The 11,656-nt window shown below is 39.1% G+C and overlaps 1 protein-coding gene across 1 annotated transcript; it reads right to left on the reverse strand.

The window, feature by feature from the left end:
* Positions 1 to 4,146: 4,146 nt before the first annotated feature.
* si:dkey-9i23.16 (uncharacterized protein LOC571915 homolog) lies at positions 4,147 to 11,652 on the reverse strand. The gene is made up of 6 exons (XM_042392869.1): positions 11,514 to 11,652; positions 6,497 to 6,581; positions 6,277 to 6,387; positions 5,229 to 5,285; positions 4,694 to 4,864; positions 4,147 to 4,366 (listed from the first exon to the last, which is right to left on the reverse strand). Exons 2-6 carry the CDS (start codon positions 6,575 to 6,577, stop codon positions 4,259 to 4,261), a joined length of 528 nt encoding a protein of 175 aa, XP_042248803.1. The 5' UTR covers positions 6,578 to 6,581; positions 11,514 to 11,652; the 3' UTR covers positions 4,147 to 4,258.
* Between the last annotated feature and the right edge of the window lie 4 nt (positions 11,653 to 11,656).

Raw genomic sequence — 11,656 nt, forward strand, 5'->3', positions numbered from 1 at the left:
ATTTGTGCCTAGTTTATAAAATTTTAAATGGTTTGGCCCCTCCTCCACTATGTCACTTTGTGTACTCTCTCAGTAAGTTCTATTAGATCCTCCAGAATATCCTCTATAAAAGACTGTACCATACCATTTTGTCGCACTGCATTTGGGCAGTCAGCTTTCTCTGTGAAAGCCACAACTCAGTGGAATGCCTTACCTGATGATATGATGAACTGTAGTTCTAGCAATACATTCAAGGCCAAACTAAAACATGTACTAAAGACCAATCAGCTGTGTGACATTATGGGTGTATTTGATGTGCTGTTGTGTGTAGCTTTGTATTTTGTATGGTGTGTTCTGTGTGGGGTTTTTTTTGTTTGTTTTGTTTTGTATTTTTTTGGTTGGTTATTTGTTTGTTTTTTTTGTGCTTTGTACTGTTTGTTGTTGTGCCGTTGTATATTTTGATTGTGGGGGGACAACAGATGCAAATTAGCTTCGTGCTAACTCCGGTGCAGTGCATCTTTAATATTTAAAACTACACACTGTCCAAATCAATAAATCAAATCAAATCAATATACTGTGAAGCGGTTTACCTGGGCAACAGCTGCTCTTTGGCTGACTGCCCAGGCCCTGTAATGGAAACACTCATAATAAGTCAGTCAAAAAAACCATAGATGACAACATGGTAAAACACCATGAGTCTTAGAAACAGTTTATTACATCATGAGTGGACACCATTTGAATAAGCTGTATTTTTGCACAGGCAGGGTGTGGACACAATAAGAGCAACACCTGTATAAAGTATAAGCTTATATTGTAAGGCTTTGTGTAAGGTGTTTGTCCTCCCACAACATGCATACAGGCCTAAAAAATTTTGCCACCATGTAATGCTGCAACAAGCTGCTTCCTTTAAAATGATTAGAGTTGACTAGTGCAGATGTTCATGTTAGTGACCTCCCCTATATTCATTATTTTCTTTATATTTGATTTGTTATAAAATTGTAAAACACAACATATATATCATTACAAAGTGCTATATAAACATCCACGTAAATACAGACTGAACAGGTGTGTATGTACAGTATGTGTCATATGCTCCTGTAAAATTGGTGTTACATCTGTAACCTCTGTTTCTGTCCCCAAATTGGATTGTTTTTAGTATATCTGCAATTGGTTAAAAAAATACATGAACAGATTACTGAAGCATGAGTCAATACCATTTCCTTCAAATATTTACAGTTATTCACTTAAAGGTAATTTTGTCACATATTCATAGTCTCTAGAAATGTTAACAAGTCATTTTGAAATTGGTGTTTTTCATACAAGTAGGTTAGACATAAATTCTCTGAAGCTCAAGCAATCAGTATTTTTCTCCATCAGATTAACGTTTGTGATGTATGGTCGCAGTGACAAACCCACAAAGAATTATCACCCAACTCTGCAGCTGCACAGAGCTTTTTAGCCTCTTTTAGCTTATTGTTTGTTTGATTTTTTCTTATTGTTTGGCTCATGATTTTATTGTATGTGTTATGTTTTAGTCTCCTTGTTCTTATCAATCCTGTTTCCAAAAGGCAGCTGTTTCCAACTCTGAATCGTAAACACTGTACACTACCAGCCCAGCATCAAACAGCAGACAGACAGAGTTAGCAGCTAACTGGTGAACATATAAGCAGAACTAAAAAGACAACAACTTATCACCAAGTACCCAGAAAACACGACTCAAAATAACTGCCTGAATTGGTTGTACATGTAAATAGGTATTTGTGCTAAAATGTTACAATAGCAACTTTATAAGACAATAATATATCAGACTGTGGGCTTGTCAGCGTGTTAGTCAGTTCTTCTGCCCCCAAGTGGTAAACATTTCTTGGTGTAACTTTAAAGCTGCAATAATTAATTGTTGTTAATGAGTAAACATATTAACACATTCAGTAATGACACATAGCCCAGCCACATCCATTTTCAAAGCCAACACACCAAACTATCATTTTGTGAGGCTCTCTTAATGGCAAAAATACACCTATGAAAATAAAACTTGAGGCAGGTTTAGTGTTCTGGTAAATGTATCTTCTATACTATCAGCCCCACAGTTCAGATTTTGTAATAACTATTATTAACTATATTCATAAATTAAAACTAAATTTATAAATTTAAATTCACATCAGTGGTGTTCCTTGTTAATAGGGTACTCACAAATACAGTTGAAGTTTAGGTGAAACTTGGTCTACAATTGGCTAGCAGTGAATCAGGAGTAGATCACTTTAATGGGTAAAAATTTTAAAACTCTACTGAGGTATTTGCTATAACAATGTTAGCTGACAGTCTTGTAATAAAAAAATGAGAAACAAGATGGTAATCCTAATAAGTACATGTTTTAATTAGTTTTAAAAGTTGACCATCTGTCTCACCTGCCCTCTTAAGAGCTGGAGAGATGTGAGAGATAAGATAAGACCCATATTTTGCAAGAAAGGTTAAAAAAAATCAACAGAAATTAACATAAATACTTCTTTCTTTCGAATCATTTTAATCATTATTAGATTCCTGACCCCCAGGTTGGGAACCACTAGCCGATAGGACAGTTGACCATATCGACAGACTTTCCTTTGAGTTCAAGTTCATTGGACAAGGGAGGCCTGTCTACTTCTTAAAGGAATAGTTTGACATTTTGGGAAATATGTTTACTCACTTTCTTTCCAAGAGTGAGATAAAGAGACTGATACCATTCATATGACTGTTGGTTAAAGGATAGGTTCAGTGTTTTTTCAAGTCTCAATACAATACACATGCCACTATGTATATGGAAATGGGTGTCAGTCGCTGTAACAATTCCTACCCTCCGTACTAACCCTGAAGCTATTCTCTCAGAACGTCACTACATTGTGAGAAATGGGGGCCAAAATCCACAGCCCTCGTTCTGTGCAAATATGCATTCCAAAGTTCAGCTAATGCTAATACGATGCTTCAGCACTCTCAGAACAACCAGAACAGCTGATCTTGGGGTCAATCAGCTGAGCGGATTGTTACCAAAATATTAGTGTCCAAAAACACAGGCTGCAAAAATACTCCAGCTATCAAATCTGCAAAGAAAAAAAATCACTTTAAAGTTTTCTCTGAGCGTCTTGAGTAGTAAAAGCCGGATGACTCCAACACTTGGCTTACACACCACCTCTACCAGAATGTATCCCTCTGCCACAGCTCAGTGAGAAATTTCATTCGTGGAAACAAAACTAGGGAATTTTGTACTAAACACACTGTAATTTTAGAAGATACTGACTTGATTTAGCTAACTGAAATTAGTTTACAGCTAATGTACAGTAATGCAACAGACTGCATCTGTGGGAGTGTTCCAGTGTTTGTGTTCAGTTCAGCCTTTGACCACATACTCCAGTTCTGTCTGTTATTTCCCTCCAGTCTCTCTCCTTTTTCCTCTGTTCTCTGTACATTTATGAAACACATTCATAAAAGTCCAGGGATACACGTGAATTTTTTGCTCAAGTTGAAACATTTGCACAGACGTGTAGTCACGTTAATGTCTGCTGCCCCAGGTGAATGTACGTGATTGCTTCTTTGCGTTGACTTTGTAGCCTATGTAATCGCACTGGCCACCACTCACCTGCCTGCCAGCTTGCACGCTCTCCAGCCCACTATCACCTGCTTCTCTCTGCCAGCACTTGTCATTCTCCCTCACTCATCTCAGCCCTCCAGTCCTCTGCCTCAGCCTGCTTTATCCCCACTCCATCCACCTCCATTCCCCACCTCCCTGGCAATAAAGTCTTATTTCATTCATCTTCACTCTAGTCTGTGTCAGCATTTGGGTCCACCTTGCAAACCACAACAGGAACAGCTTCAGGGTCAGTTGGAGAGTAAGAATTGTTAGAGCCATGATGACTCATTTCCATGTACACATTGTATTAAGACAAAGAAAAAAAAAACAAAAATCCAAACCTATCCTTTAACTATGGTGCTGGAGCCAGAAGGTGATAACTTAACTTAGCATAAAGATTGGAAGCAAGTGTTTAATTTATACATAAATGTAAAGAAGACAATTTGCAGTTTTGGGGAGTTAGCATGTGAGCATTAGAGGAGTTGGTAAGTGTATTTTTTACACCTACTTGAGTCAGGCTAGCTGTTTTCACCTGCTTCCAGTCTTTATGCTAAGCTAATCTAAATGCCTCCTGGCTCCAGCTCCATAATTAAAGGATAGGTTTGGGTTTAAAACATATAGATAATTAAAAAAAATAGAGATCACAAAGGGATTTACTACTTTAAAGACAGTGTGATATTAGTCCGTTTTGAGTGCTTTGAGAGCGGAGACAGACAGCAGGCAGTGCAGGACCACAGCACCAGTGTCATAGAGCAGCAGCAGCAGTGTCACACTCCAGCAGTATGCCTGCAGTAAACACATTACACAGTCATACACACAGCAGTGACTAAACTGACTGATTAGCCTTATCTACATTATTGAATATTCTCATGAGACAGGACAATCCACTATTATCCCTTACTTCATAACTCTTTTACTCTATCTATGCACCCACGTATTTCTCTTAATCATCATCATCATCGTCACATTGCCATCCTTCCATCTCACCCATCTCTCTATCCTTCCCAAACTCCATCATTTTGCTTAGCTCTCAGTCTTATTACCTTTTTTTTGTTTTCCCTTTTCTTCACTTCAGAAAGGAAAGGAAAAGTTTGACGAAAGCAACATACTGACCGTCAGGAATTCCCCAGGACACCCATAAAAGGAAGGTCGGAAAGCAAATTCAGAATTAACAGGTACACACAGCTCTTTGCTGCCTTCTTTGCTGAGGCTGAAGCAGTAGAGGCAGAAGGCAAGCAGTGCCCCCAGCAGGCCAACCACATTACTGCAGGCACAACCTCGAAGCTGTGGACGGCAGTCAAGATCCATCACTGTGGCACTTTGAAACACCCATGCACTGACTGTACTGTAGTAAAATTTAAATGAGCTGATGTTCTTGCTTTTTATGTGAATTACTGTTAACATTTATAAAATAATACAAAGTATATTTACAGTATTATTACAAGTAATATCACAATGGCCCTAAGAGATTGTGCCTAGGTTGACTATGAGTATGAAATTATATGGTTTACTTTATATGAGATTTTGTTGTTTGTATGGATGAAAGCATGAAATGTCAATCTATCAGATCCCTAAAAATATTTTCAGGAATGTGTTGTCTGACATTCAGGAGAAGATATGAGAGGCTTAGCTTGTTGTCTTAACATACCAGTAGTCTGCTGGGGTTCCTCTCATTGGCCATGGTGAATGATCCTCCTGCCACAATCTGCAGCACACACACACATACACATGACTGTTAACTGCGTGAGTGCCGCAGACAATCCTGCAGAAACCTTGTATTTCACCTGGTGATCTTTGATATCATTTCTGCATGCCAGGATATATTTTTTACACAAGGAATTATTTCACCCATTTGGTCACTCTAACTGAATGTGTTTTACAGGCATGGACATTTGAGTGTTGTATTAGGATAGACCTGAATAAATGTGAACCCATTCTTTAAGCAGTTGCATTCAAGCACACAATACAAAGAGTTTTGTAAAGAATAAAAAATAATGATATTAAGAGAATAATTCAAACACCGCCTACTTTCTCACATCCACACACCTGGCCAATCACCACATGAAGTGGATTGTCAGTGTGTACAAAAATTGTCGGACGCAGCCCCTCACGTAAGATGTCAGAAATGTGTGGGGGGAGTGAGTTTCAGACCTTGTTTGACCATCCAACACTATACAGCACTTTGAAGCATACTGACACCTAAGGGCTGTTCAGTCTGGTCCAAACTATTCTATTAAGTTCAGTGTAAAACCTGGACTATAAGCACTGTCATTAATAGCTGCAACAGAATTATGACATGATGACTGTTTTCTAGCTTTCTGGGTTTTCAATAAGCTTTTAACCAGGAAGTAGCATACTGTATATAAGAGGTTGAGCTGATAGTTGAATGTAGGTGCTTTCAGTCACCAGTGAGGGGAGCTCCACTGCTAAAAGCTACTGATTCAGTCAGTGACAATGACAATTTGGTATACTCTATTCAGCTTTAAGATTCATCTGTTGGTGTACTGAACACCTCTATTTTAAGGCAGACCAGTAAGACCAAGACCGAGGAACATGTACAGCTGTTGCCCTTTGAAGAATGGCATTATTCACATTATTCTTGAATGATGACTGAAATGTTATGTAAAGTTACATGCTAGAGCAGGCAATACATAAGCACAGACTAAAAATGAGAATAAGAATCATGAGGTACATACTACAATTCCTAGGACAAGTGGCAGTATGAAGAGTTTTGGCAGAGTTTGGTCAGCATAAGCAAGTGGGACAGACAGCAGCACCTGGAACAGCCCCAGGAGGATAGTCACCACCTACACGGACGCAGACAGTTGGTATTACACCCTACTCAATAATAACATATATGGCTTTAAATTCAAATAAAGTTTACTCCACTCAGACTAAGTGGTGTACTGATCTCACCGCAGCAGTTTCAGGGTCAAACCAGGAGGAGAGTCGGTGTAACCTGGGTTCAGCTGCTGGCATCACCCCCTCAGAAGACATGATACTGCAAAACAGGAAACTGAAGTCAGAACAGAACAGTTGAATGGACCTGGAATGGAATGGAAAGATATTTTCCACCAAACCACTATTCATTTTCATTATATTTCACTGTTTCACTGCTATCAACAGCCAAGTGACCTCTAATTTTTCAACCCCACAATTGTAAAACTCAGTATCAACACTGTTATCCCATTTTTCCTGCCCAGTAACAACAACACTGCTGTATCCCATAACTATTTGGTAAGTACTCAGTAGTTTAGAAAATGTATTTCTATGTCCCTCTTGAACAAAAATGTCAAACCTTCTTACTCCCTAACCTTTTGGCTTCTTCCCTTTTATTTACAATATGTCCCGGTGTAGGTATACAGTAAGAACTTTATTTATTATTTATTTATACTTAATAATTATATTAGTTTGTGGGCTCTGAATCTACAGAGTCAGCAACCTTTGCAGTTATTCTGAATGATCCTGATTTGTTATTTTGTTAACATTCAACAATGTCATATCTAGTTGGGAGCGCTGACTGGCTACACCAGTAACAGTAACACTGTTATCTTCACACACTCCTTCACAATGAAGTCAGAATAGCATATAGTGTTTTAAGTGAAATTATAGAAGGGGATATGTAGGGTAGATAAAATGTCATGGTGCATAAAAAATGTTTCACTGCAGGGAAAAAATCTTTGCAAAAAATAATATAATTTCTACACAATGTTCAAAAACTGCACATTTTAACCAGAGCAAAAGAGAAACAGGGACACAAGAGAAGAAAAAAGACATGAATAGACTCAAAGAACAACAGAGACACATGATCCTGAAACACACTGCTGGGGAGGGCAAAGGACTGTGGGAAGCCAATAAAACTAAGTAGCATGTGTGTTGTATCTGTGCAAGTGCATTCATGTGGGTTTGCTTTGTGTGTATATGTTTGGACAGGGAGAGAGGGATTGAGAAATACCGAACAGAATGAGGTAGAGAAAGAGAGAAAAAAGGGAACAGCGAGAGCGTGTGTGAGTGTGCTAGTTCATCAAAACCACATGTCAGAATCCTCTTAGGAAAGACAGGAATGCTGCTGGATGAGAAGCAGATGTGGTGGGAGGAAGAAGAGAGGAGGCGGAGAAGAAAGGCAAGGGAGAGTAAAAAGCAGTGGGGATTAAAAGGGGGGTCAGGTTCATTACGAAATGAGTTGACATGGCCCTGCGGAAGTGAAGGGAACATTTTGTCCTTTATTATTCAAGAAAACAAAGTCACTTATTTCCTTCATGTAAACATTTGGTCAGTGTTGGTTCATTTGATGCATTTTCACTTAATCATGCAGTAATCAATGTTGTATTTATGTAAGGGGGTGGAAATTTAGTTGGAATTTAGAAGTGCCACCCAGTTTGCTTACAGTTTTCATTATAGTAAAAATAAATGAGTTGAGCTGATGGAAAAATAACTAACAATATGATTGTCTTCTTATGTGAGGGTGAACATACAAGGTAGCAGGAGGCCTGGGTCAAACAATACTACTGAGTATTGATAAGCACATGGTCAAATTAACATGTAATAATGTCAAAAACTTATCAATTTTAATTAAGATACGAGACTGATAACTTTAGTAACATGATGAATTTGATTTGATTTGATTTATTGATTGGGACAGTGTGCAGTTTTAAACATTAAAGATGTACTACACCGGAGTTAGCTTGAAGCTAATTTGCATCCATAGTCCCCCACAACCAAAACATACAACAGCACAACAAACAGTACGAAGCAAAACAACAACAACAACAACAACCCCCCCCCCAAAAAACAAACAAACAAACAAACAAACAAACAAACAAACAAAACAAAACAAACAAAAAACCCCACACAGAACACACCATACAAAATACAAAATACAAAGCTACATACAACTGAAAATATGGTATGACAAAATCTTTTTTTTTTTGCTCTGTTTTGCTTACCACTCTCTCCATGTGCTTGAGTTACTTAATTTGTGGTCACATGGTTACTTTTGTTCATGGTTACCTAGATAAAGGGGGTGGATCATTTTACCCACAGGCTCAATTTACCCTGTTCTCCCTTACAGGTGCAGAGAGGGTGCAAAAAGTTATCAACAGGGTTCACACAGATACAAACAGTTACATACAGTTATAGCCAGGGTACAAACAAGTACAGATAGGGTACATACAGGTATACACGGGGTATGTGTGGGTTTTTGTATTGTTATTTGTATCACCTTTTAATATTAATGGCTTTATTGTATATATGACTTTTTGTATATTGTTTGGACCCAAATGTTTTATCTATTTGTGCCAATAAAATAACTAATTAACTACAGATGCAGCTGGGTACATAGAGGTACATACAGGTATAGACAGGGTACATACAGTTACAGAGAGGGTAGATATATAGACAGGGTAAACAGAGAGGGTATATACAGGTATAGACAGGGTACAGATAGGCTACATACGGATATGATAGCATGCCATAAAGGAACAGAGGGGGTACAAACATATACACTGTATAACAGGGCACATACAGGTACAGACAGGCTAGATTCAGGCAAAGACAGGGTACATACAGGTATAGTCAAGGTGCATGTTGTATACAAGTACAAGAAGTGTGCATACAAGTACCACAGGATGCATACAGGTATGACAGCATGTGATTAAGGTATAGACAGTTTACTAATGGTAAATGGTAAATGGAATGCATTTCTATAGCGCCTTTCTAGTCTTCAAATCACTCAAAGTGCTCTATAATACATGTCAACAGTCACTCATTCACACATACATTCATACACTAATGGCAGAGGCTGCCATGCAATGTGCCAACTTGCTCATCAGGATCTAATCTAATGCACATTGACACACACACACACACACACCTCTGGCGCAGCCATCGGGAGCACTTGGGGGTTAAGTATCTTGCCCAAGGACATTTCCACATGCTGACTGGAGGAGCCGGGGATGGAACCACCAGTCTTCCGATTAGTGGACGACCCATTATGCCTCCTGAGCCACAGCCACCCAAGTTAAAGTGTAGACAGGGTGCATACAGGTACAGAGAGGGAACATAAAAGTATAGACAGGGTGCATAACTGTATAAGTACCACAGGGCAAGGTACAGACAGGTTGCATTGCTACTAAACTCAGACAAAACTGAAGTTCTTGTGCTTGGCCCTAAACACCTTAGAAACACATCATCTAATGATATAGCTACTCTAGATGGCACCACCGCAAGCAATGTGGGAGTTATCTTTGATCAGGATATGTCCTTTAACTCCCATGTAAAACAAATTTCAAGGACTGCCTTTTTTCACCTACGTAATATTGCAAAAATCAGGCACATTCTGTCTCAAAAAGATGTAGAAAAAAATGTGTTACTTCTAGACTGGATTATTGCAATTCCTTATTATCAGACTGCCCCAACAAGTCTCTAAAAACTGTCCAGCTGGTCCAGAATGCAGCTGCAAGTGTACTGACAAAACTAGAAAAAGAGATCATATTTCTCCCATTTTAGCTTTACTGCTTTGGCTTCCTTTTATCCTCTCTGCACTGGCTCCATGTAAAATCCAGAATAGAATTTAAAATCCTTCTCTTCACCTTCAAAGCCCTCATTGGTCAGGTACCATCATATCTTAAACAGCTCATAGTACCCTATTTTCCCACTAGAACACTGCACTCCCAGAATGCAGGTTTACTTGTGGTTCCTAGAATTTCCAAAAGTAGAATGGGAGGCAGAGCCTTCAGCTGTCAAGTTTCTCTCCCGTGGAACCATCTTCCAGTTTTGGTCTTGGGGACAGACACCCTCTCTATGTTTCAGAGTAGGCTTAAAACTTTCCTTTTTGATAAAGCTTATAGTTAGGGCCGACCAGGCTTGCCTTGGACCAGCCCTTAGTTATGCTGCTATAGGTCTAGACTGCCGGGGACTTCCCATGATGCACTGAGCTCATCTCTCCTCCTCTCCATCTGTAGGCATTCATGCCCCATTAATGCATGTTACTAACTTCTAACATCTTCCCCGGAGTTGTGTGTTTTCTCGTCTCTCAGGTGACTTTCGGTTGTGGACCACCTGCTGCCTGTGGCTGCGGAACACATGCTGTCCCCTTGGTCCAGCTTGACACCCACTGTTACTACTATTATTATTAAAGCCGTATTTGCCCATTGCTACCACTATTATTATTAGTCATATTTCTATTTTTATTGTTGTTGTTATTGTTATTATTGTTGTTGCTGTGCTCTGTGTCCCTCTCTCCCCTCTCCCTTTCTCTTTCTCACTAACCGGTCAAGGCAGATGGCTGCCAACCTAGAGCCTGGTTCTGCTTGAGGTTTCTACCCGTTAAAGGGGAGTTTTTCCTTGCTGCTGTCACCAAGTGCTTGCTCATGGGGGAATGTTGGGTCTCTGTAAATTAAAGAGTTTCAGTCTATACCTGCTCTATGTGAAAAGTGCCCTGAGATCATTTCTGTTGTAATTTGGTGCTACATAAATAAACGGTGCATACAGGAACAGACAGTGTGCAAACAAGTATAGACAGTGTGCATACAGGTAAGACAGGGTGCAAACAGGTAAAGACAGGGTGCATACAGGTACAGACAGGGTGCATACAGGTATAGACAGTGTGCATACAGGTACAGACAGAATCTTCTTATGTCCTCAAACAATCACTGACCACTGTCTGATACAAACATTTAATATGATAACTTTCTTAAAGTTTATGTTCAATTATTCAACATGTTGTCCCCTAAAATTGGGATGCTACAAAAAATGAGAATATCTTTATTTCTTATTATCCGATGTAGATGTAAACACCTTGACATTAGAGGTGAAATACGGCACTTCAACCTCACTGTTTTGTGCCAGAAAAATATAAAATGCGCCACTGCCCTACTTAAACAATAACACTAATGAATAATAACACTACAAAACAGAGCACAGGGTTACTTACCTCAACCAAAAGTTTGCAAGTGATGGTATTTGATGATATAGGGTTTGTTTGTCACACTGGAGAAACGGAGTCTTACGTTACTGCCCTTCAAACAAAACTTCCAATGGTGAAAAATCCTGACTACGAAATGATTTCTGGAATGC

Source organism: Thunnus maccoyii, chromosome 2, assembly GCF_910596095.1.
Source record: "Thunnus maccoyii chromosome 2, fThuMac1.1, whole genome shotgun sequence".
Lineage (NCBI taxonomy): Eukaryota > Metazoa > Chordata > Actinopteri > Scombriformes > Scombridae > Thunnus > Thunnus maccoyii.